This window comes from Ruditapes philippinarum, unplaced genomic scaffold (assembly GCF_026571515.1).
Source record: "Ruditapes philippinarum isolate M1 unplaced genomic scaffold, ASM2657151v2 ctg1579_1_1_1_1, whole genome shotgun sequence".
NCBI classification, from domain to species: domain Eukaryota; kingdom Metazoa; phylum Mollusca; class Bivalvia; order Venerida; family Veneridae; genus Ruditapes; species Ruditapes philippinarum.
The window spans coordinates 96809-123790 of record NW_026864882.1 but is presented as its reverse complement, the minus strand read 5'-3'; the positions used below and the strand labels follow the sequence as shown (position 1 = coordinate 123790).

At 30.3% G+C, this 26982-nt stretch overlaps 1 protein-coding gene across 4 annotated transcripts in view; it reads right to left on the bottom strand.

Moving 5' to 3' along the window:
* The window catches only part of LOC132727142 (adhesion G protein-coupled receptor L4-like), a 35544-nt gene that overhangs the window by 6004 nt on the left and 2558 nt on the right, over positions 1 to 26982 (bottom strand). The window contains exons 2-24 of one of the 4 annotated variants that reach the window (XM_060712556.1): positions 26770 to 26865; positions 24802 to 24900; positions 19160 to 19389; positions 17715 to 17943; positions 17183 to 17276; positions 15903 to 15957; positions 15249 to 15480; positions 14453 to 14590; positions 13693 to 13791; positions 12889 to 12980; positions 12155 to 12343; positions 10263 to 10334; positions 7654 to 7759; positions 7270 to 7389; positions 6767 to 6842; positions 6021 to 6126; positions 5313 to 5359; positions 4571 to 4703; positions 3727 to 3833; positions 3110 to 3212; positions 2244 to 2394; positions 1679 to 1748; positions 984 to 1050 (exon numbers count right to left, since the gene is read on the bottom strand). In XM_060712556.1, coding sequence (XP_060568539.1) covers positions 984 to 1050; positions 1679 to 1748; positions 2244 to 2394; positions 3110 to 3212; positions 3727 to 3833; positions 4571 to 4703; positions 5313 to 5359; positions 6021 to 6126; positions 6767 to 6842; positions 7270 to 7389; positions 7654 to 7759; positions 10263 to 10334; positions 12155 to 12343; positions 12889 to 12980; positions 13693 to 13791; positions 14453 to 14590; positions 15249 to 15480; positions 15903 to 15957; positions 17183 to 17276; positions 17715 to 17943; positions 19160 to 19389; positions 24802 to 24900; positions 26770 to 26865 — 2711 coding nt within the window. Of the gene's footprint in view, positions 1 to 983; positions 1051 to 1678; positions 1749 to 2243; positions 2395 to 3109; positions 3213 to 3726; positions 3834 to 4570; positions 4704 to 5312; positions 5360 to 6020; positions 6127 to 6766; positions 6843 to 7269; positions 7390 to 7653; positions 7760 to 10262; positions 10335 to 12154; positions 12344 to 12888; positions 12981 to 13692; positions 13792 to 14452; positions 14591 to 15248; positions 15481 to 15902; positions 15958 to 17182; positions 17277 to 17714; positions 17944 to 19159; positions 19390 to 22483; positions 22586 to 24801; positions 24901 to 26769; positions 26869 to 26982 lie in introns of those variants that run through there. The other 3 variants (XM_060712555.1, XM_060712558.1, XM_060712557.1) reach the window with 3 other exon arrangements.

Sequence of the window (26982 nt, the reverse complement as noted above, 5' to 3'; positions counted from 1 at the left end):
TAGATTTACCGCTAGATTGCTTCCCCGCTTTAAAAGCAGTAAAATGACTAGATGGACTGTCAATAAGACCTCTCTTGTGATAAGGTATTTTATTACACTTATTTAAGGCTGTTCTTGATATGGTATATACCTTTTCTGATATTGATAACTTTCACATGGTCATTAGATTTTTGTTCACAAAATCAAAGCATCTAACTAAAGAATGAAGAAAATTTCGTGCAAAGGCGATATCCATATCTTCCCTTTCTAAACTTAATAAAACACTTTAATTGTCACAATGATGTCATACTTGTGGAAAGCATCTCTATTACTTCTACTTTATGATTCTTATGATATCACAACTATAACGACATAAAGGTTTGTTGGTTAATTTTATATTGCCCTTAGAACCTTGAAACTAACAAAGCCATATCTTGCATATGCTTGTCACCCAGGCTCTTTATCTATTCCGTTCATGGCTCAATAAAGATTTTTATTAACGTATTAAAACCCTGTCAAATAACAATTTACAATATTTTATATAAAGCAGTGTACATCATTAGAAATTTAGCAGGATCGATATTAGGTTCTAGCTATTTAGCTAAAAAGATTTTAGAAAAATTATTTTTACCCAATAATAATTGTTGTTCTAATTCATCCATGCCGAACGGCGATAATTATATAAAGTAGTAACACATGGCCGTATCCTCTTAATTTATAAAAGAGCATAGTAACATTCGATATGAAAAAAATATATTCATACGACATGCATGAATATAAAAAATATTAATGTCATTATCACTTGATGAAACTAAAACTCAAGCAAGTGCAGCATTATAAAGATGATTAAAATTCATGGCTGTCCAATAAAAAACGTTTAAAATGTTCACAAATATAAGTTTTAATAATAAGGCACGCCAAAACAAAAAAGAGCGGGTGTTTTATTTTCAACAATTGTCTGAAGGCTGAACTGGTTAACAGGTAAACAATTCAGTCATACACACCAGTGCAATTACAAGAACCGGAACGAGAAAAGCCCATATCAATCCAGTATCAGTCGATAACCAGCATCTGGAATATATACATTAATATCTTTTACATGGAAATATTGTTAATTTTAAGCTTTATAAAAGTATGTACAGTTATAAGATGAATCAGCTAATTTCTGGTCCATATAAAATAAGTTCAGTTAATTAGCAGAAATACAGGAACTACAATGTATGTTATACTCGTATAATGGGTTTATTCTGATTGTTGCATTCAGAATTAAGTCAGTCTTGATAATATTTTTTATTTATAGTTTTTTTATAATTAATAAAAGTATATTTTGGCTATATTTAAGAATGCACCGTTAAAAGTTTGCGCTTGTGCATTGGCATATAAATGTCAAATAACTTCAGTGCCGCATATTGATTTTATTGGTATGTGGCAATTATAAATAATCGTTCAACTGCGTGGTTTTATGATATACCAAGTTTCATAATATGAGCAATAAGACTTTTTCAAGTTTGTACGGTAAACATTTGATTTTGAATGTTTTTGCATAATAAATTAACGCACCCTCGTGCTTCTGCAGAGGTGAATGCATGAAAAATACATGTACATTTACTCGCTGTTCACAAATATAACAGAAAGGAAACTAGGAAAAAAACACAAATTCACTGTTGAAAAAATGTTTCATAAAATAAAAGACACGTACGCTTGTTCGGTTCCATATCCATGCAGTTGTGATACACCCATAGATACCACAACTATTATAACGGCGATGACTTGAAAAGAATAGATTAAGTATTTAATTACATACATAAACATGGTAATCACATGACTTCCCTTGTTTTCTATATCCATTATGTATTCATGTATATTACTTACGTTTCATAATATAAGGAAATATATATGTATATAGTAAACTAAATGAAAAATATTGTCAGATTAGATAAAAATTAAAGCATCTCTGGTATATAAAGTATCTTGATAAAGTATATAAGTTGTTATAAAGGCTGCAAGTGTCGGTAACATCTAACGTGCATTGATATCAATCTTAATACATCAGAAAATGAAACCGTCGTGGAATTTATCAGAAATATCCTTGTCGATACCATACTCTGCAATTACGATATTGAGTTTACAGAAATGACCGGTGCATTATACAAAGCAAATAATTGAATAATGCCGAGGATAGTGCAAAGATCCTGCGTTCAACGGTTATATAATACTGTAAAAAGGGATATAAATTAGTAGCATTTACTCAAATACATATATACCATAAGACGCTATCATTAGTGGTATCCCAGGTTTTCTAGTACTTAGTGGCTTGAGAACCGTATACGAAAGGTTACATCCCTCTGTTAGCATTCCGAAGAACACTATAAGGAACACAAGGTGGAGAAGTATCGCCATAGCTGTGCAAACGTCCTGCAAATTAATTACAATATACCAATTAAAAAAAGCCTCGCAATAAAGAACAGGACATTTTTACAGCAGATTCAGCAAATGAATAATCCACCAAACATTTAAGAAATAAAAGAAAACCGGTTTCTTTTATCTGAAACACCAACTTATTTTACATGCATACATAATAATACGTATTATGGTATAGAATATACTTAATATAATTACATTTAACTACATGTGCTTACATTTATGAGATAATTATTGTACATGTAGCTCATTGCTGGAATGGCTGGTCATTTCATGATTTTATCTTTTGACATAATAACTTTCTAAATATAGCATAAACAATATAATCAGGAAATTAACATGTAGCGAAAATGTGTAAAATGTGTTATCTCTTTATTATACACATTAAAACATTACCACGTACAGCAGAATGGTGGAAATAACTAGTACGGCGTAGATAAGTGCATAATTTAATTACAATATTGCTGAAAACATTTACAATAAAGTAAAAGGAAAACAATTAGAGCACTAAGAAATTGACATTATGTCGATATTAAAGATACACTATAATTGCTGAAAATAACTTTTAGAAAACAGTATAATTAAACATCAGAGCACTAAATATGACAAAAAGTTTATTTATAATATACCTCTACCGCGTAGTCTTTTATATAAATGTACTGTTACATAGTCTTTGTTTTATTTTCGTAATGTTCAAATATGTCATTACCTTGTTTTCTGTTCTGTTTATCCCAGCAAGAAACAGGATATAGGCAACAATCAACCAACAGGATAAGTTCATATGAATGATTGACCGCACTGATTTAATGAACCTGAAAAAAAAATCATATTTATTTATTTCACAAATTATCCTTCAAAACGGTGTAGAATTAATGTTATGCCTTCGTCAAAACCGTCATATTTCGCTATATTTCGTGATTGCCACAGAAGTGACGAATAAGATGAAAAGGGGATTTCTTCAGGAACATAATATTTATTTTAAAGCCTTATTTTGCAACAGAAGTGATTTTTATTTGATTTCTAAGAGCCTTTCAGTTTTATTTTTCTGTCTTGTTATCGCTACTCACAGAAGGGTACTTACATAACCCATTTTTGCCCTTTCTGTTGCTTCTTTGGTAAGGACAATTATAGTGATTTAGTATTTTCGCTACTTTTATGACAAGTATTTTCACAGTCAAGGCTAATTCTTCAGAAAGTTAGCATCTTTTTTTCTCTAAAACCAGTATTTCTATATTTTTAAGAGATATGGGTCCGATTTGATTTGTTTTGTTTTGTTTGAGTCATGTTTTCTTTCTTTTTTGTGCAATATAAAGAAGAGCTTCAAACCTCCAGAAAAATGCATGTATGGCTACACTCAAAACTAGACATATTATTGAAACGATACATCCTATCATGGAAATGATTGAAAGTGCCTTTCTATGATCTTCGTCAATCTGAAAGAATAAAAGACATACATAAAATACTGAATGATAAAGGGGAATGTTTTGTAAAAACAATGTTTTAGATACACGTTGTTTATGCGCAACCTCACTTTAAATGTGTCTTTAATTTAATTGATTTTTTTTATATTTGAATCAAAAGGCCTGTCCTAAATGTAGCCGATTCGACCTTACTTAATACCAAATTTGCATCAAGACATAAAAGTAGGTTAAGAAGCAGAACTTTTCCTATTTCCTTATTAAACTGGTATAAAAATGTTGGTAATTAATAATTAATTTTCTTCATAGAATTTTACGCTCTTACCAAATACGAATGAATGACAAGCCAATCATACGTTTATTGGCACTTAAAGCATTATTCTTATACTATAAACTATGCATCGGCAATACATACATTAAAATTCAAACGATACAAGATCAGCAGATACGACATTCTAGATCAATTAAAGGAGTTAGAGGCATGTGTGCATATTAAGTAAGAAAGGCGGGTACTTTGCATGTTCCGACCTGGCTATATTAGTAGGAACACATAGTTGCTTTAGAGATAATTTAATTGTTATTTTTTTTCGTTAGCAACTGTTGTGGCAAGAATTGACGAAATTACGACTGATTTATTTTTTCATCCGCCATTGTTTGTAAGATTTCTCCCTTCCTAAAAGCTTAAAGTGAAATTCCATTGATGAAATTGCAGAATTTATAGCGGTGAAATGTGTAGAATTCTAAATACTAACCGGTGTGGAGGATGGACTCATCAGTACAGCGAAATTAGTAAGATGGTCACAAACGCACACAACAACTTCTTTGTCCTTGTCATATTTTTTCAGTCGACATCCCTCATCAGACCAGTAACCATGTGTCGTTTCGCTTCATAATAAAAATACAATTATTAATATATTGCATTTGTTCGATCGGTTTTCATTGGACAAATTATTATGACGATAATATAACTTAAATACAGAATACAGAGAAATAAATTGTGCACCAATATATATACTTGACACGTGATTTGATAAATAGAGGATATTCAAGTTTTTCTATAAATACAGGTTTTATTTTTTATCGAGTGGTATGCAAATTACTAGTTCGTGAATGGCGCTAGCTATTAGAATATGATAATGTTCAAACGACAAGATGAACATAAATCCTGTATTTAAAGAAAGAAAAACTTGATTTTTCTGTATATTATTTACATTTTTGCTCTGAGTGATTGTCACATAACACCGTTTCATTCAGGGTTAGACTTGACGAATTTTCAGAACTTTTCTTAATCAACCGTATTACCTTTATAACATATATTTTTCTTATCAATTAACATAATTATTCTATTTACAAAAAACATCATACCAATAACCAAGTCATACATTTATCTCAGCTTATTTATTGAATGTAATTTTTAATAGTGCAACATTTATAAAGAACTTAATATGTTACAAAATAACGGTTTTGATTCTTGACATTAAAATGATACTTTACCTTTTTGACTCCTTCCAAAAAGAGCATCTCGCATTATCCAACGAATTCTGAATTTAAGAAACAATTAAATTTTAAGAAAAGTTATACACTTCTCACATCTACTATATCTCTCGCACTTAATGTTTTTTGTATCAAATACCAACAAAAAAAAATTACGAAAGTATTACATTAATTGCGCATAAGCATATCTTTTAAAGAATTTGAACGGTTGCTTTAGTAGCAAAGTTTAGGTCATTAACATCTTATCACTTGACTTTGATTATATCATGTCAAGAAGATATTCTGCTATATATTGAACGGACAAAAGTTTCTAAAGATACCGGCTTATCCCTTTTATAATGCGCGAAGTTGCTCCTGTGGTCATTCACCAGTCTATTCCATTTATAAACCAGTAATAAACCAAACTATTCAAATTAAACAATGTAATGCGGTTGTTAAGCACGTTTCGTTGATTTGCATTAGGCTTTTTACCAGAACCCTAATTGATACTTGATCAGATGCATGTGGTCTTCAGTCATGCGTAAGAACTTTAATATGTTAATGTCCGACACAAGCATCGAAACGACTAATTCAATCATATCAAAATAAAAGTCAATTAACAAAACACAGTCCCGTGAAATGGCCATACATACAGTTTCATAAACATAGTCCATGTAATTAATAAAAAAATGCATGCAAATATTTTTTTTGTGCAAAAATGTCACTTACATTAAACAGCTGAAATGTAATTTCCACTGGGCCTACATCATCTCGCTTAATGTTGGGATAGAATGTAAATGATATGACTGGTGCATTTATTTGAAGCCCTTCGTACCTGTTGAGAAACGAATAGGAAAATGCAAAAATATATGTCGTAAGATAATATTTAGAATAGATATACATGCAATGAGCCCAGCACAATGTTATAAAGCAAGCATCTGAAAGTTATATTCCGTCTTTTTCTTAACCCTTATCCTACTGAAACTGAGCATTTGGCGCCAGTTTTCACTTCAGTCAGACCACGCTTTCTGGTGTTGGCTGATCAACTTCATCTTAATGTCTCAATAATTGAGAACAGATAGTTTCAAAACCTGAAAGCTGGACAAATTAACCATTTGATTTTATATATTAAATTTTAAGAGATGAGTGTATATATATTAACTTAAAGCAATCATACGCGCAAGGAAAACATATTTTTAAAAACACACTATCTGTAGTGATTTTGTTCATGAAAGCTATTTATTTTAAACCATTTGAAGTCAAGAATGTGAAGAGATAAAAACATAAATAGTGTGCGCATATTATTTTTATGTCATTTAAAAGTATTTTGTACGGCATGAATTAGACAAGAATTAAGCTTGACGAGAAATTTCAAAATCGTTTTTGAGTCGAATGTGAGTTACAAACAAGACATTATGACGAAAATGTTGAATAAATCTACTAAGACAAATAAAATTAAAGAGAATTATACTCACATAGTGCTGTTTGTAAACGATGGTATAATCATTGAAAGATTTCTGTACATAATTCCACTAAAGGATTCAACATTGTCTGCAAAAAAAACAACATGAGAGTATGATATTTTCAAAAATTAAAAAGAAAAATGAAAAATTATAGAAAATACTTTTAAAATGATTAAATATAGCGATTTAAAAACTTACCTTTTATCAGGAAGTTTATTCTATGTGTTGACAGCAAACGTTACACAGGTAACCGGTCACGTTGCTTCACCAGAAGTTTAATTATTATCGTTCGAATAGCATTTGATAAAGCTTCTTGTTGCCCATACTCTATAAGTCGGTAAAGAGTGGAGCATAACAATTTATACGATCTTTATATTCACATATTCCTTGAGTAGCATATTTCAATGTGTCAAGGAATTCTATAAGAGTTGTGAAATTGGAGAACTTATTAAAAAAATAATATTTGAATCGTTATTGTTTGCAACCATATAAGACATGTAATCAATCTTAGCCACCTTTACAGTCAATCAAAAGTTTATCTTTCCTTGGTCCAGCCCACTCTGGGACATCTTCTTTTTCACGTTCAGGGAAATTCAGAGCTTCGTTACAGGATTGTACTGATCCCATTTTTAAATCTGCAATATAATAAGTAATTATTATAAGAGTCATTATCAGATTAATGTATACTTTTATGTAAAAATGAAATGAATTTTCATAATCTATGCAATTTAATTTTATAATCGGTCTTAGCGATTGATATTTCATTAATTTGATAAGTTGTCAAAATACAGAAAGTTCTATATATCGGCAATTAGTAAAATATATTGTTACAACCGTTACGATACTTCTTAGAGCAGTTACTTTGAAAATGAGTTATCTCTAATTCTGAAAAAGCGTACATAAATTTGACTTTGATATTTCTGCAGTGAAATTTTTGGAAGTTGTTAATATCTTCTCAACAAAACTATCTGCTGTCTTCAGAACAGCGTCTGCCCCTGAGCCTGTCTGAATAAAACAAATTATGATTAGAACAATGTATTTACCTGTAAAATGTTTTGATAAAACATACTAAAACCAGACCAATGTCTGTCACAGAACCTGTCTAACAACATTAATTATAATCAGAACGTGGTCTATTCTATCCTACAATCTGCTAAAAAAATACCAAAGTAAGAACAATGTATAACATGGAATATGTTATATCAAAAATACCATGATGAGAACAATATATTCAACGTAAGGTGTTTATAAATGCATTACATATCATGATCATAACAATTTTTATTATATGATCTAAAAATAGCTGCAATCTCATTGGTCCAAACTGTAGTCAACAGAACTTTTTATAAAATCATATTCACTGGGTGTAGTATCATATTAACTGGCTGAATTGGATTTTCCAAGTCTAAAAATAGATTGAGACTCATATTCAATGACCATACACCGTAGACTGTTAATTACGTGTGTTAATTAAAAAATAATTGTTGCGTTTTGTTCTTTGTGGGATATTTCTCGATTGAAATACCATTACTTTACTGTTATACTTAAAGGCTAAACCGCATTGATGAGTATAAACTTGAATTACTTTTGTATGCGCAGCGTTCGCGTAGTCGTTGCACGCCTAACACGTGCGTCTTTTTTCCCGCGCTTCAACGAGGCAAAATTTGTACATGTATATAAGGATGTACTTTTTCGTGATTTTTTTTAATTCTTAGCCTATTCATATAATAAAACAATTATTGACTAGTGAGCCATTGAATATGATGTGATATTCACCGGCAGAGAGTCATATTGACCTCGGCTATCGCCTCGGTCAATATGTCATCTGCCGGTGAATATCACATCATATTCAATGGATCACTAGTCAATAATTGTATAATGTTACACACCATGTAACAATAAGATATCACTTTATTAGAAGAATGCGGGCCCCGGAATCGGTCAAGATTCAAAACATATTATCCAAACAACGTTTGCAAGGAGATATATCACTACTTCAAGAAATACAAGAACAAGTTGTGCAAGATATTTAAAAGCGTAATTAAGCCAGAAGTAATATTTTGTTGATAAATGAAAGTATCTGCTTTTGTTAAATATAGGTTAAAAGGTAAGGCTCATATATTATGGTTTCGCACGGCAAAGAATAACATACTGAGTCTCGAAAAAAACTTGGTCGACACCAAAATTATATAAGTCATTATAACGTTTTTGTTACTAGTAGTTTAAAAGCTTATTTTTCATAAATTGCTGTCGAAACACTTCCTTAATCCAAATTGAATAAAGTCGTGATGACCAAATTATGTTATAAACCTACGGTCACTATGTCTGGATAGTTGTACGGAGGCTGCTTTAAGATATAAGACACGAACACACCTCATCCTAACTAAAGCTTACACGACTCAAAAATCATATTTAAATGGAACAAAGAACACATAATTATATTGTATTTGAAAGAAGATCGAAAATTATCAGAAAATAATTCTAATGCAGTATTATTTATAATAATAATTACAAAATCAGCAATTAGTTGTTTAAGTGGTAAGCGAAAACAAGGATGTTTAAAATGCCAAATGTTGTTGTGCAGTTTGCTACCCAAAGCAAATAAAGCAAAATTATTATATAACGCAGCCTGTAAAGAAATATCCTTCTATCATCAAAGACTATTTAAAGAAATAAAGCATATCTATCGTATGTTTAAAACTTTTTATACATTTGTTTAATATTGTAATAAATCAACACTATTCAAGTAACTATATGAAATGTCTGAGCGCTAGAACTAATGACACATATTTTACGAACTGGCCATCTTTCATTTACTGCTATTTCGTTTGGTTTAAACATATTTATTTCAGCTCGATTGCGAAACAAGTTCTTGCAACTTATATTAATCACTTTCGAGTCCGCTTCCTGGAACCAACCAGTACTGGTGTCATATGAAGAAACATGGTCGTGACCCGATTAGGGCCCGAACCCATGATCTCTGGATTGAGAGGCAGACACCTTAACCACTAGGCCACCGCTCCCCTTGCTATTTCGTTTCATACTCATATTTACAATCAACAAATCATGGGATTAGAAATGCCTTATTTCAATGACGGATAACTTAATTTCGTTATTTTAGGACAGTAAGTTGTCACTAATATTAAGTGTAAAGTAGGATAAACCCGTTGTATAAATTTGGTGCGGGAAACAATCAAAATTCTAAATTAATTACTTCTGCCCATTGTTTTCTGGTTAAGGACACACACATCTTTTTAATTAGGGACCATCCGCCGCTTTTCATGGAATGTGCCTAACGTGTCACATTGAAGGTTCCATGATAAAGGTCGTATGAACATATCTGCCGATAATTCAAATTTGAATTCTGATCAAACCGGTGCTGGGGGGCTTGGACGGTAACTTACAGTTTTCAGTTGCATGAACATGCTCAATCAAATCGAGTCTTTTCAATTTTGATGATTTGGGCGTTCTTTGGGGATTACGTTTTTCTCTTTTGCATGAGAATTACCTGATTTATGTTCACCTTCCAAGTTTGTGTTGTACTTTCATCCAAAATATTGTTGATTGTTTGTAAATATGCCTACAAAGAAACATGACATTAGTTTTTGCAATACAAAAGCGTTTACTAGCATTTAATTTTAATGCTTGCATAGTTTTATGTCTATATGACATTTAAAGTATATTGTAATCTAAAACATACACTACCGGTATTTCAGTATTTCCAATTACATTGTTGATAAATACACCAGAAAGGGTAGAAATACAGTTCCTGGAGTATTATCGGTTAAAACACTATAAACAAACTTCTTGGGAATTGTACTTAGTGATAGCAAACCACGTTGTATATCCAGTATTGACGGAATGTGATTTTGCATATTACGAAGCTTTCAGGGACGGATTGGCTGTATATATTTTCTACGTAATAAGACTAAAACATATTCTGTATGAAATGAGTTAAAGTTTCCCCACAAAAATATTTGATAATTGCTCTTACTTGCCGATAAATACGTTAAACCTGTGCAATAATTCAGAACCATATATACAAATAACATTTTCCGGCGAAACCGTGAAACACTATTCGCATACGTCGGCATTACCTCATAAAAACGGCTAGAATCAGCTACTTTTTTTAATTTTCCTATGTCACCAGATGTTTAATAAATGTCATTTGCTAACCAAAAATCGAAATTATATCGTATTATATACATTGTTGTACTAATAGAAATCGACCAAAGACCAAAATGACACTAAAAACGAAGGTCAAGACACCATTTTCACGCATTATTTTGAAAAGAAAGCGTGGAAATAATCTTGATGAGGGATAAACTACAATGTATTTGAAGCCGTATGGGCTATTCTCTTTTTTTCAGTATATTTTGCCCAGTTTATGTACCGTGGTGTGAAATTCTGCTAGGTATCCGCCATTTATTTAATAATTTCTGCGTTACGTTTTGAATGAATCGTCCGTTATTTTCACATTCCGGCGTTACTGAATATATACAGTGCAAACGGCATAATTGAATTATATTAGTAACAGAGCTCCGGATATTTTAACATTTGCATCAATTAACCCTCGGACAAGTATCTTAACTAGACAAGAGCGATCAGTGATCACATGTGTCGCCTCATGATGGCCAATTTCATGTTGGGACAAGTTTTGTGACAGACGGACAGACAGACGGACAATGAAAAACTATACTTGGAACTGATCATTCCTATAAAGTTTGGATAAGATTGCACCAGAAGTTTATGAGGAGTAGTCCGGACAAACTTTTGTGCATCTGGCAACACACAAAAAAACACCTTTTTATCTAAGGGCCATAACTCGGCCAAAAATCATTCAACCGGAAAACCCGTGCAATATGCGCAAGGACTTGAGCTACAGATCAATCCTGTAAAGTTTCATTGAAATTGCATAAGTGGAATAAGAGAAGTAGTCCGGACAAACTTTAAAAATAAAAATTATTAAAGGGCCATAACTCTAACAAAAATCATTGAACCGGAAAATGCTGACAATATGAACAACTAGACTTAGTACTGATCATTCCTGTAAAGTTTGGATGAAATTGCACCAGTAGTTTATGAGGAGTAGTCCGGACAAGTTTTGTGACGGATGGACAGACGGACGGACAGACAGACGACGGAGAAGTGATCTCTATATGTAGCCACTACTCCGTAGAGGCGACACAAAAATGAAAGCGTTTAATTATATCAGGCTAGCAGTGAAATACTGAAGCTGCCAAACAACATTTTACTATTAACATCTTGTTGTAATTCTGGCGTAGCGGGCTTATAAAATATGGAATGGCATGTCAGATATTAAATTAGTCATTCACCATATTGATACTATTTAATTTCCAGGGTATTTTAGAACAATTTTAAATGATTAAATTATCTTACATTTGTTATATTTTCAAGGTTTGTTGTGTTAACTGTAACCACATCAACTATCTTTGCTAGTGTATTAATTGCAGTGTCAATATCTCCGATAAAAAGCGTACTATTCTCGTCAGTGGCGGTTGTCGCATTTGATAGGTCATCCAATACTTCAACTATATCTACTTTGCCAGTCTTTGTGTCCTCAATCAACTGTAATATAAAAATATATTGTTTACATCTTCAATAATTGCAAAAGCAATTATTAAGGTGTAAAGAATAGTTTCAATTTTACATTACATAGCAAAGCGTTTAACTTAGTAAACCATTTTAGAATTCTGAATTTCAAGCCAACAAATATTAAGTGTATACATTACCTTATATTGGTGCATTTTTGCATTAAAATGTGCAAATATTTACAGTTTATTGATAAATACTGTACGTTTGCATTGTCATTTTTTAAAATATAATCGTGACGTTTTTTTGTTTTTTGTTGTTTTTTTTTAAATCCAACTTATTGACATTTCAAATTTTCTGTTGTTTGCAGAATTTATCGTGAATTTATTTGAACCGGTATGGTTAAAGTTTTTAGATTCTTTTAAGTAAGGAAACTTTCAAGTTAGCGTGTATAATGCTCTTCTAGCGCATGATAATGCCTAATTTGATGCACTGAGGTACATCTGAGATGTGGCTATCTGGGGCTACTAAATAAAGCTAATAGTGTCGGTTTGACTAACCAAAGTCTCTTCTTTCATTACCTTTTTATAAATGTTATCAATGGAAGATTTCGTACAGTTGTACACGGGGTCCTGATAAACTCCACTTTTGGAACAGTACCGTGATACTTGACCTGGAGAAAATTGAAAATTTTGGTAATGTATGTAATATATAATATATTTTTCTTGACATGTACTAAGTGAAAGTTGTATTTGTTTTTAGTGTACTTTGCTTGGAAAGATTAAACGTGCCGCGGAAAGAAATCGAAAACGTTCTTTTTCAATGTTGCACCTTTGTATCGTATATACATCTATGAATTTTCAAGAAACAAGCATTACGTTATAAAAGCAATGTCATACTTGATCACATCCTGTAGGCAATATGGTCTGTCTTAAAACATGTGAAGTAAAACCGACTATTTTTAGTTGCGTTATTGCGAACAATAGCAACCGACAATTGAACGTATGACCACGTAATACCATTCCATTTGTATTATGTATAACTTTGAAAGGTGACGTAATAATAAACTTAATTTGATACAAACTTCACATGTGTTTAAAAACCCCATCAAGAATACCATTAAAACACTAAAAGCTGACTCGGCAGTGCAAGGTGTGGACCGGGTCTAAAGTTCAGGTGTAGTTTAGTTTATAACATTTCATTTCTAATTATATAAGTGCATAACAATTGAATTACCGTCTATCAATTTTATTGGAAGATTATTATAGTCAAACTGCATTATCTTCAAAAATTCTTACATTCTAAAAACTGTTATGGTTGATTTTTTTATTTTTTTTATTGCGATTTCAAAATTTAAAGTTAAGAAGCATAACAGAAAATAATACCAATATAACCAGCCGGGCATTTATGCCAAGTGGTCTGTCCTGGGATCCCTGTATCCCATTGTATATTGTTGTAATCTGTATCGCTTAAACACCGTGTAACTGAAATGAGAGTAAGAAGAAACTTTGTTGTATTATGACATACAAACATTTTTGTTTACAATCATGATCGGTTTCTTAAAATATGTTGTATGTTGTTATCATCTCTTATTGGGCACTATCAATGTCCCGCCCTGTATGTACTTTACTACTTTTAAGTCGATGTCCTACTACATGTAGGTGACTTTGCGAGTGTCCTGTTTTTATTTTAATGTTTTTGTTTGTTTATCAAAAGATGTAATTACTACTATCTCATTACTGAAATACATTACTTGAACACATTGCTCAAATACATTATTTATTATATACACAATTTATCAAATATGTTGCTTAAACCCTTTACCTGAATATGTAACCTAAATTCAAACATTTTTCGGTCAAATGCATTAACTGGTCAACTCATTTCCAAATACAATACAATACAAAAATAAGAATCCCTCAAGAAAGTCTAACATGGCAAAATTGAAAACGTTGCAGGCTCGATTTGATTCAGCCTGTTCATGGACGGTACTGTCAAGTGCTAACTACCGTCCACGCCCGCTAGCACCGGTTTAAGCAGAATTCAACATTTAAAATGAACTGGTACAATTTGGAATTTTGAAACCTGTTCCAAACCACCAAGAAATATTTCTGAATGTTATAGATTTTCAGCTGGAATACTTACATTCAATAAGTAAAGCAAAAGTGGTATTTAATGTTGGAAATGCTTTGTCAGACGCCCTAACTGATAGAGTGCAATTCGTGATGTCGTTCGGAACTTCATCTTGCAGTTGTACCATTCTATTATAAGTAATATTAAACACTGAAAGAAAATAATATCATTGATATTATATTGAATTGATACGTATTTATACTTTTCAATCTAAAATGTTAATTTGTGATTGTAATTGCAATTACAATGAAATTATTTACATTTCATGGCCATATGTTTTAAAACTATACTATAGCTTGCAATTAACACTTAAATAACCTACTGATGTATAAAGTTTATAGATATGGAACAAACAGAATGCAGGAACAAGTTTAAAGATATTACTAATATAATCCTTTTCACAAAAAAGTGTATGTGGTAAAAAAATACATGATTATCTGTCGAATCTTAGTCACAACGATACTTTTGATATTTCTTTCTTGACGACTTCTTAAAATGAGTTGAGGAATTTAACCATCTTGATTCAAAAACACATGGATTCAATCAAGAAACACTTGCATCCACCTAATATAAGCTAACTGGAAAAAAAAACTCTGTTATACATAACTATGAAAAACGTGAAGGAATAGTCTGATTATATACAAATGAAATACAAATTAAAATCTATGATAGGATAGGATCACGAAACTATGTGATCAATCATTACACTTTGACTGATATTAAAGCTATTTCAAGGGAAAACAAGGACATTAATACTTATGTTAGTTATGATGAAATACAAACGCAGTTCACAAATAAAAAGACTTACAGTTACAGCTGTCTGAAATCAAAGAATATGCTACTTCTTGGAAGAAATCGACAGCGCTGATATAGTTTCGAGCACGGCAAAATCTGTCTAAACTGGTAACGATTGCATCCTTTTTTGTCCTATGAGTTTCGTTTTTTAACGTGTGATGATTGCAAACAGGAATTATATCACCGATATCTATAATTGTGATGCCGAATATTGAATGATAACTTAATCCTCCGCCGTCTTTTACCTAGAAATATATAGTCATATTTTGATAAGGATTGACAAATCAGAGTGATGCTCTCGTTATATAAAGGTAAAAGATCTGCACGGATAACTTGTTCCTTTCATTAAGAGCAGATAACAAAGTGAACACAAACATTTACGCCATCCAAATGACTTTGAAACAAATGCAGGTACAAGATATGATTTCTCTTATTATTTCGAAGTACATGTTCCATACAAGAGAGTATTAAAGCAAACACCGTCAACATGAGAAATTTATAGACAGTTAATTATAATAATAAAGGTTTGAAATAAATAAAAACCAAGCAAAAATTCTTTGATAATGTGTTATTAACTTTTCTCAAATAAAATTTCATTTATGAATTCACAAAAATAATTTTTGTATTATGCCCTAGAAATTCGTGAAATAGAGAAAACAACTCTCACCTTGACATCAAAAGTGAAGGTTGGTCCACGTGCTCTTTCAATGTAATCATTTACTCTGAAAATGGTGCCTCATTTTAAATGTATGCAAATGATAATTTTGTAAAATAAAGACAATCATAATGAAAAAGCTAGTATTAATTATAAGTTCAATAGCAAAATTTATTAATTAATCAATGTATTCATTTATCCGCTTTGTCATTTGTTCTTCAATGATAAATAAGCTTTTTTGATTATATATAATTATTTAGTGACCAATTTAGAACGTTATCAAGAAACGTCATAGAATATCAGCCACCAGAATAAGTTTATAAGTTTGCCAATCCGGAATGTTAACCCTTTTTAATATAGTTTCAATACAAAATTAAATCCAACAGTAATTTGAATGAAAATAGACGAAAATTGGCCGTTTATATAAAGATGCTTAATTTTACTGCGCACACAGGTTAACATTCGCATAGCAAATCACGCGAGAACCACTTTTTAATATGCGTGACTAAGGAAACTATGTATGTTTACATTTATCTAAATATAATTAATCAACCGAACCAAAAAGCAGCAATACAAATATTTTATAAGAGTTCATATACCGTCAATAAAACAAAACTTCCATACATCAAGAGCACTTTTCATGAGATGGAAAAGTCATGTAACAGCTTATCTAGGACAATAAAATATGAGTTTGTTCCCTCATCTAATGACAATATAAAACCTGAAAATGTTCTTAGGTCAGCCGGGCAAAAAAATCCTGTTCACGAATTCCTGTACAAGACATTTTGTGAAAATAAATAAATTAACATGTAATTCATTTGACCAAACAAAAATAAAAATCATAAAAATACTGTTCAAGATTTCTTGGTTAAGATATTTGTTGCCATTCAATGCTTTTAATACTATGCCGTCAATTGCCATGAAAGTGTTTCCCAAAAAATGCCCATTTTGTGATAATTTATTTATTTATTTAAAAAATCAATTTATTTCTATTTATCTATTTTTGTATTAAAATTTAATATATTTTTTGGGGGCGGGAGTATTTTACTATCAAAATATTTATTCTCAGTCTGGGAAATCGAACTGAGTGAGCATATAGTCTGATATTATGCACAAAAGTTACTTGTCCAGACCTTTACATAACACATTGGCCGTCATATTAAAAGGTTAATAGTGGAGTCCCTTTAAGTAATAAAAGATATATTATAGTGATTTTGCACAAAATGAAATTTGATGCTAAAGTGTATTATTATCACCAAAAATATTAAATAGGCGTTAGATTCTATCTTTACCTGTCCAAGTTTCGATCCGCATCTAGTACTGAAGCTGTCCTAATTTGGATTATATCTTTTGTTATGTTTACTACTTCAAACCATTCATTTATATCTATATCAAGAAAATAAATGGAAGTAAATGTACTCGTATTAAACATTGTCATATCTATATCAGTAAGCAATATTGTTTTTCTTTATAGGAAAGGAAAGTTTGTTTGCGTTTTGTACCTGCTGTTGTTTTAAAAAATAATCAATAACAAAATGATATAGAGATCGACATTTAACATTCAGCACGGCACAACCTAGAATGCTTATGCCTTGAAAGAATATGAGAACGAAGACAAATCAAAAACGTCATATTTGGTAGGATATCGAACAAAATTAACATATTTTTAGAATATCTTTCAAATGTTGGCATTGGAGGCAATATCAATGAAAACTAAATATCAAACTTATATAATTTATCTTAACAATATTGTTTTCAATTTTAATTAAATGAAACACTACTTCTGTGAGTATTTTATTTAAAAAAGATGAATTGTTAAACTACCTCCCTGACTTCTCAATTCAGCTTGTACTTCTCCGAATATTCCATCATCCGGATCAGAAATTGAGAAGTTTGCTACTATTGTACCTACTGGGACATCTTCACGTACTTGCGTTTCAAGGTAATGCGGTTGAATAGTTGGTCGGTCATTCATTTCTATCACATTTATCATAATTGGAACTTCATTTATCGTTTCATTTCTGTACGGCTCATTTAGTACAGTGACAGTTGTCTGTTTTCAAATAAAGTAATGCATTATTTAATTTATGAACATACATATGGAGTATGAAGTTTCAATTTTACATTTATAACGACCCCCAGAACAGAAACACATTTTGCCAGAGCCATTTGCCGTTGCAACTGAGTTGTATAATGAGGTATAATTTGAACTGTCTTGTCGAGACTCAAGTCAATGACAGACAGGGTCTACCTACCCACTCTCGTACCTTTAAAAATATCGTCGCAAACGATTTCACTTTTATTTCATTTGCGTGTTCCGAAACCTTTTACAATCAACATCAAAATTTCGTACTGAAGTAATTTTGATTTTATGTTGTATTATTCTATTCGGGGAAAGACTTTATGAATAACTTTCATACTTTATAAAAACTGACCGAGCTATTATTGGTTATATTGTTAACTATAATATAAATATGTATGAACAGATTTAACAAGACGAAGATGAAATCATTCAAATGGCTAGCAAGTTTAACAATTCATTTAGCATTCGGCTAATTAAGTGTAGATCTATTTAATTTTGTAAACACGACTCTGTTACAAAAACAATGGTAATACACATTAAACAACAAATTTAAGAAGGAGATATTAATCAATTTCAAATGCCTTGTTAAAAACATCTCAAATATGCATGTATATTAAAAAAAACAATTGAACGCTACACAATGCATTTAAAAACATTATGCATTTATACTGCAACGCATAATAATGATCAGTGACGTCATTTAGCTTATTGACGTCACATCTGAGAAGGATAGTGTAAAGAAGTGTGTATAAAGTCATTTGAGGGGCTCAATAAAATAAATTATATTTAGGATAAAACACAAATTTTCAAAAGATGTTGATTTTTAGGCAGTGTTTTCTTTATTTCTTGTAGGGTTATAAACGTTAAGAATAATGAAACCATATATTATTTTAATTCGAATGAAAGAACCGGATGTTATTACATCTAAGAATTGAAAAAAATTAACAAAAAGTAATAAATTTAGTTATATGTCCTCCAAAAAGGTGTCACAAACGTGAATCTTGTGTTGTTGATAAATCCACGGCCTGTGATGCCGTTATCAACTGAGAGACAGACAAACGGACGGAAAACTTAATATCCACTAAATAATATGAAAAGTTTAGCAATATAAAAGAAAGACGTGGATGAAGGTTTTTAAGGAATGGTCATAAATTAAGATACAAAAATAATTAATACATCTACTTACGTTCCAAGTGTTTATATACAAAGTATTCTTTATTGTTAAAATCAGGTACTTTAAATTTCTTTCACTGGAATATTCTGTCGAAAAGTATCTGTGTTCGTTATATTTGATATCTAACCGGAAATAGACGCTGATACTGTTCCAATTGTTGCACATGAATTGAACTTTCGTTGAATTGTCGTTCTTTGGAAGGTCGTCACTAATTGTTACATTTATAAAATCGGGTGTGCAGCCTACAATAAAAAAGAATAACCATGATTAAAATTGTTTAGACGTTCAGTGTTTAACAACATAAGCGATACATATTTAACCTGATGGTAATTGCAGTCATGAGTAATTGTAACATGTATAAAACGAGATAAGAGCATGCACATCCGGGAATACTTATTCATTATTTTGCCAAAAAGAAACAGAAAAAATAGATTTCTCAGGTAATTGATCAATAGGTAACTTCTGTGAAAATAAAACCGAACTTAAAAAATATCAGAAGGCTTTAAAAACATTTATGAGGTATCAGGGGCCTTTAACTGACACAAATTAATGGAAAGGACACTAAGAAACTTTAATCTAAGAGACATTATCTTATTGAAAATACAAACAGTGTATACTTTTGAATTATATACTATGATGTTTAAATATTAAACCATATTTATACAAAAAATGAGAGACATTTATTTTTTCACCTTACCAACATTGCACCGACAACAATTCCTTTATTTTCAAAGGTTAATGTGATGATATCTTGTTATCGTAATAAACTTTGTATCCAAATCTCATCTATCTTTACCATGCTTACCATTTCAAATGTAATAAACTAATAATATATGAAAGTCAAGATAAAACCATTAATTATATCTAAAAAAATCTTTAAAATAACTTGCTGAAAAATGAGTATATCATATTTAGTCCATACCATTTTTATAACATATTTCTAAAGCTAAAAATACATAATGTGCTTGATTACTTTTTTGTAAATTTTTATCTGGGGACGTGTCCCTTTAACACAAGATTGCCGTACACTATTTGCATATATGAGTAGAACTATAAGAGTTATTGCAAATGAGTTTTGTATTTGGGGAGAAAAAAAATACTTTGACATTTCATTATGTAATAGAACTTGGATTAATATAATAAGGCAATAGATATTATTTTTGAGTCTATTATTGTATAATTAATTGAATTTACCAAGTTATATAATCATACCAGCCGGTAAGTGAATAACATGAAGTATGTTAGAATTATAACTCGTATTTTGTATAAAAAAATAACTTTACGTTTTGCCTTTATATAAAAAAAAATGTAAAAATGAATCTCCTTGTACAAAAAGAAATAAACTTTGCATTTATTACTCATCTAAACTTGTAAGACATCCTTTATCTGGTAGTTGTTAAAAACACATGACCATTGATATCCTAAATACCCGTTATTTAAGTAAAATCAATTAATTTTCCAATTACAAATTCATACACTTTACTTTCCGTGAACCACTCCTTACAGGCTAAAAATAGCAGACAAGAGTATAATGCCTAGTATGGAAATCGCATTTTTTAATGTTTGTCGTGCGATATCGAATAATTTACCAATTGGAGCTCTATTCGCTATGATTCACACCATTTATTTGGTGAATTACACGGCGAAAAGCTTGAGTAACGTCGGAAAAGCTCTCCTAATCAAAATAATAAAAAAGGATGTCAACGGAAACTGTAATTTACGAAAGAAATATTTGTATGACATCCTTTCTGTGTAGTTTCCTCTATGGCCAGAGGTTTCACAGTTTTCCCTTTTGCTAATTTTATCACTTGAGCACAGAAAAGGATATTTTGAGCTGTTGATATATCACTTTATAATTTGACAAACTTAACAGTAGTGGTTATTTGCTCGTTAAGGCAACCAATTAAAAAGGTGTTATGGAATATAATTTTATATATAGGTCGTATTTTTTTTATTGAACTATGTCAGAAATGACAACAGACAGACTGACAAAACAGCAACAGCACAAATCAAATCTCATGGTGCTAATCGTAGAAAGAAAGACTTAAATAACCACAAAATGTCATTTCTGCAAAGAGAGGAGGACGAATTAAAAGTCTGGCGGACAAACAATGAACCTTGTATTATACTTTAAATATTAAAAGAGTCTATGCCAAATTTGGCTTCAATTGTTTGAGCTTCAGAGGGAAAGTTATACTAAATACATATAAAGGAAAACCATGACCCATTAGGAACAGCAAATTTTACCAATTTTGGTAGAAGTGTAATAGACAAATTGGCATTTTAAGAATGTAACATTTAAAAAGAATGTTTTATTACTATACATACATGCATCCATATATGAAATATCTTTAGTGACCCAAAGGATTGGGTTATTTGACCCTAGACATAATTTGGACCTAAGATGATGTTACATATCAAAGCAACGCTCTAATTGTTGTAAATTCAGATGAGAATTTTTAAATTATCATTTTGAACCACCATTTTGCTCTGGTATCTGTTGATCTATACGTTGAATAATAGTTGAAAAACACTTATTGAGATACTGTTTTAATAAATTGTTGGCAACGAACGACGCACGTCACACAACGATGAATTGAGGGCTACATGGTATCAAAATACCATACCATCAAAAAGTTATGCTTAGATGAGCTCAAAACGAAAACGAGTTCGTCTTACATATCAGTTTTTAATTAATCCCCCCATGCTCAGGATATTTTACTTACCTCTACTTTTCTTATGCTTTCTTCTATGCCAGCAGTTCAATGTAAGCTATAAACGTTATTATGATCTTATTCAATGGTTGCAATTATGAGGTTACTAGAAGAACAGTTTTATTTTGTATAGCTTGCCGGACATATTTCCTAAGATTTCGGAGATTGCGGCTTCTGCTCTTCAGATTTGTTTATATTAATGATCATATTAACTTCAACAAGGATATTCAGATTTAACATCACATGGACTATTTTCAATAGCTTTTTAGTGTTGTCTAGGCGAATATATTAACATGCATTTTTGACTTTTTTCAGCAAGAAGGAATAGCTTGAATCTGGATATGTTTCGTTATTACATTTCTAGTAGAATTACCGTTAAATAAGTAAATCTGATGGAATAAAAAAATGAACGATAATAAAACTGAAAGTTTTGCTTTTTTAAAGCATTTATTATTATTATTATTATTATTATTATTATTATTATTATTATTATTATTATTATTATTATTATTTATATATATAAACATAACAATCCACGACTGAAAACTGTGAAATTGACATTTTTTAACGGAAAAAAAATCAAAAGATTGAGTTTAACAAATTATAGATTTTAATAACTTACTCCAGTCTTGTTCATCTTCTCCTCCAGGACATTGAAGATGCCGTTCAATACATAAAACTTCCTGGACATATGACTGTTATTTTCTGGACAAGTGAAATCTTCTGAAAATCAAATTTTTTTAATGATCACAATATTGAGCAAATTCATTGTGAATTATTGAAATTAATATCCATTTTCTTAAGTGATGAATGACTGAGAAGTATTTGTGATGACACTCTGTTTTACTTTGTTTCCAGTAGAATAAAATAATAAAGGATTCGAGACATAAAGACATGTAACATGCAGAGCTGCAAAATCCAGTTTACGGTTTAGTACTTAATTACCAGTACCACTACTTGCCAAGTTATGCAGTACCATTACCAGTACCAGTACTAGATTTTCGCTCGGTACTGCAGTTTAAAGGAAGTTAAGGTATTCATTTCCAGCACTTTTATATATTCATCATATTTTGAATAAATATACACTTTCAAACAAAATAACATATTATGTATATTTACATATTCATTTTAATTATACATTTTTTAAACAAGTTTTTTCATTTTCACATGTGTACAACTTCAAATTAAAAAAACAACATCAAACTTTATTCAGCAAAAATTATGGAAATTATTATTTACTGTAGAAGTTAACATTATATTTTTATAAACTTTAATGGTTTTAACATTCTTACACACATCATATATTCATTGTCATATCTTATGGTTTAGCAAACCAGTCAACAATCCTCTTTCATTTAAAACAACTTTCTCATCTTTGTTCAATATATACTAATTATTAATTTATTTTATTATTATATTATTTATTATTATTATTATTATTATTATTATTAATTATTAATTATTATTTATTATTTAAAATAGAGTAATGGAATAAAACAGTACAATAAAGAATAAAAGTCACGTAAATTATGCTTCGCTTGAAAATCAATTGACTTCCACTTCATTCGAACCCCAGTCTCACCGGTTGTACAGTGTTTGAACGTTTGATGGAACACTTGAAATGTTGATAACGGAAACGAAACTCTTAAATAGATCTTAATCTCAATTAGTTGTAATAGTTTTTCGTTTGCAATCTGAGATATAATAGTTAAGAACCTTTGTAATTAATTTACCCTTTAAAATGTTATTTAAAAAGAGTCTATGCCAAAATTGGCTTCAATTGTTTGAGCTTCAGAGAGAAAGTTATACTAATACATAAAGAAAAACCATGACCCATTAGAACAGCAAATTTTACCATTTTGTAGAAGTGTAATAGACAAATTTGGCATTTTAAGAATGTAACATTTTAAAAAGAATGTTTTATTATATACATACATGCATCCAATATGAAAATATCTTTAGTGACCCAAAAGGATTGGGTGATTTGACCCGTAGACATAATTTGACCTAAGATGATGTTACATATCAAAGCAACGCTCTAATTGTTGTAAATTCAAAGATGAATTTTTAAATTATCATTATTGAACCACCATTTTGCTCTGTATCTGTTGATCTATACGTTGAATTAATAGTTGAAAAAACACTTATTGAGATACTGTTTTAATAAATTGTTGGCAACGAACGACGCACGTCACACAACGATGAATTGAGGGCTACATGGTATCAAAATACCATACCATCAAAAAGTTATGCTTAGATGAGCTCAAAACGAAAACGAGTTCGTCTTACATATCAGTTTTTAATTAATCCCCCCATGCTCAGGATATTTTACTTACCTCTACTTTTCTTATGCTTTCTTCTATGCCAGCAGTTCAATGTAAGCTATAAACGTTATTATGATCTTATTCAATGGTTGCAATTATGAGGTTACTAGACGAACAGTTTTATTTTGTATAGCTTGCCGGACATATTTCCTAAGATTTCGGAGATTGCGGCTTCTGCTCTTCAGATTTGTTTATATTAATGATCATATTAACTTCAACAAGGATATTCAGATTTAACATCACATGGACTATTTCAATAGCTTTTTAGTGGTCTAGGCGAATATATTAACATGCATTTTGACTTTTTTTCAGCAAGAAGGAATAGCTTGAATCTGGATATGTTTCGTTATTACATTTCTAGTAGATTACCTTAAATAAAGTAAATCTGATGGAATAAAATAATGAACGATAATAAAACTGAAAGTTTTGCTTTTTTAAAGCATTTATTATTATTATTATTATTATTATTATTATTATTATTATTATTATTATTATTATTATTATTATATATATATAAACATAACAATCCACGACTGGAAAACTGTGAAATTGACATTTTTTAACGGAAAAAAATCAAAAGATTGAGTTTAACAAATTATAGATTTTAATAACTTACTCCAGTCTTGTTCATCTTCTCCTCCAGGACATTGAAGATGCCGTTCAATACATAAACTTCCTGGACATATGACTGTATTTTCTGGACAAGTGAAATCTTCTGAAAATCAAATTTTTTTTAATGATCGGACAATATTGAGCAATTCATTGTGAATTATTGAAATTAATATCATTTTCTTAAGTGATGAATGACTGAGAAGTATTTGTGATGACACTCTGTTTTACTTTGTTCCAGTAGAATAAAATAATAAAGGATTCGAGACATAAGACATGTAACATGCAGAGCTGCATCAGTATCTTACGGTTTAGTACTTAATTACCAGTACCACTACTTGCCAAGTTATGCAGTACCATTACCAGTACCAGTACTAGATTTTCGCTCGGTACTGCAGTTTAAAGGAAGTTAAGGTATCATTTCCAGCAACTTTTATATATTCATCATATTTTGAATAAATATACACTTTCAAACAAAATAACATATTATGTATATTTACATATTCATTTTAATTATACATTTTTTAAAACAAGTTTTTTCATTTCACATGTGTAAAACACTTCAAATTAAAAAAAACAACATCAAACTTTATTCAGCAAAAATTATGGAATTATATTACTGTAGAAGTTAACATTATAATTTTTATAACTTTAATGGTTTAACATACTTTTTACACACATCAATATATTCATGTCATATCTTTATGAACGTTTAGAAACCAGTCAATCAATCCTCTTTTCATTTAAAACAACTTTCTCATCTTTGTTCAATATATACTATTATTATTTATTTTATTATTATCATTATTATTATTATTATTATTATTATTATTATTATTATTATTATTATTATTATTATTATTTAGTAGAGTATGAATAGAAACAGTACATAAAGAATAAAAGTCACGTAAATTATCTTCGCTTGAAAATCAATTGACTTCCACTTCATTCGAACCCCAGTCTCACCGGTTGTACAGTGTTTGAAACGTTTGGATGAACACTTGAAATGTTTTGATAACGGAAACGAACTCTTAAATAGATCTAATTTAGTTGTAATAGTTTTCTTTGCAACTGAAATAGGTTTAAGCAACCTTATCATTTTGAAATTTGGCCACCATTTTGCTCTGGTATCTGTTGATCTATACGTTGAATAATAGTTGAAAAAAGCAACGCTCACTTATTGAGTTGATACTGTTTTTTAATAAATTGTTGGCAACGAACGACGCACGTCACACAACGATGAATTGAGGGCTACATGGTATCAAAATACCATACCATCAAAAAGTTATGCTTAGATGAGCTCAAAACGAAAACGAGTTCGTCTTACATATCAGTTTTTAATTAATCCCCCATGCTCAGGATATTTTACTTACCTCTACTTTTCTTATGCTTTCTTCTATGCCAGCAGTTCAATGTAAGCTATAAACGTTATTATGATCTTATTCAATGGTTGCAATTATGAGGTTACTAGACGAACAGTTTTATTTTGTATAGCTTGCCGGACATATTTCCTAAGATTTCGGAGATTGCGGCTTCTGCTCTCTTCAGATTTGTTTATATTAATGATCATATTAACTTCAACAAGGATATTCAGATTTAACATCACATGGACTATTTCAATAGCTTTTTAGTGGTCTAGGCGAATATATTAACATGCATTTTGACTTTTTTTCAGCAAGAAGGAATAGCTTGAATCTGGATATGTTTCGTTATTACATTTCTAGTAGATTACCTTAAATAAAGTAAATCTGATGGAATAAAATAATGAACGATAATAAAACTGAAAGTTTTGCTTTTTTAAAGCATTTATTATTATTATTATTATTATTATTATTATTATTATTATTATTATTATTATTATTATTTATTATATATAAACATAACAATCCACGACTGGAAAACTGTGAAATTGACATTTTTTAACGGAAAAAATCAAAAGATTGAGTTTAACAAATTATAGATTTTAATAACTTACTCCAGTCTTGTTCATCTTCTCCTCCAGGACATTGAAGATGCCGTTCAATACATAAACTTCCTGGACATATGACTGTATTTTCTGGACAAGTGAAATCTTCTGAAAATCAAATTTTTTTTAATGATCGGACAATATTGAGCAATTCATTGTGAATTATTGAAATTAATATCATTTTCTTAAGTGATGAATGACTGAGAAGTATTTGTGATGACA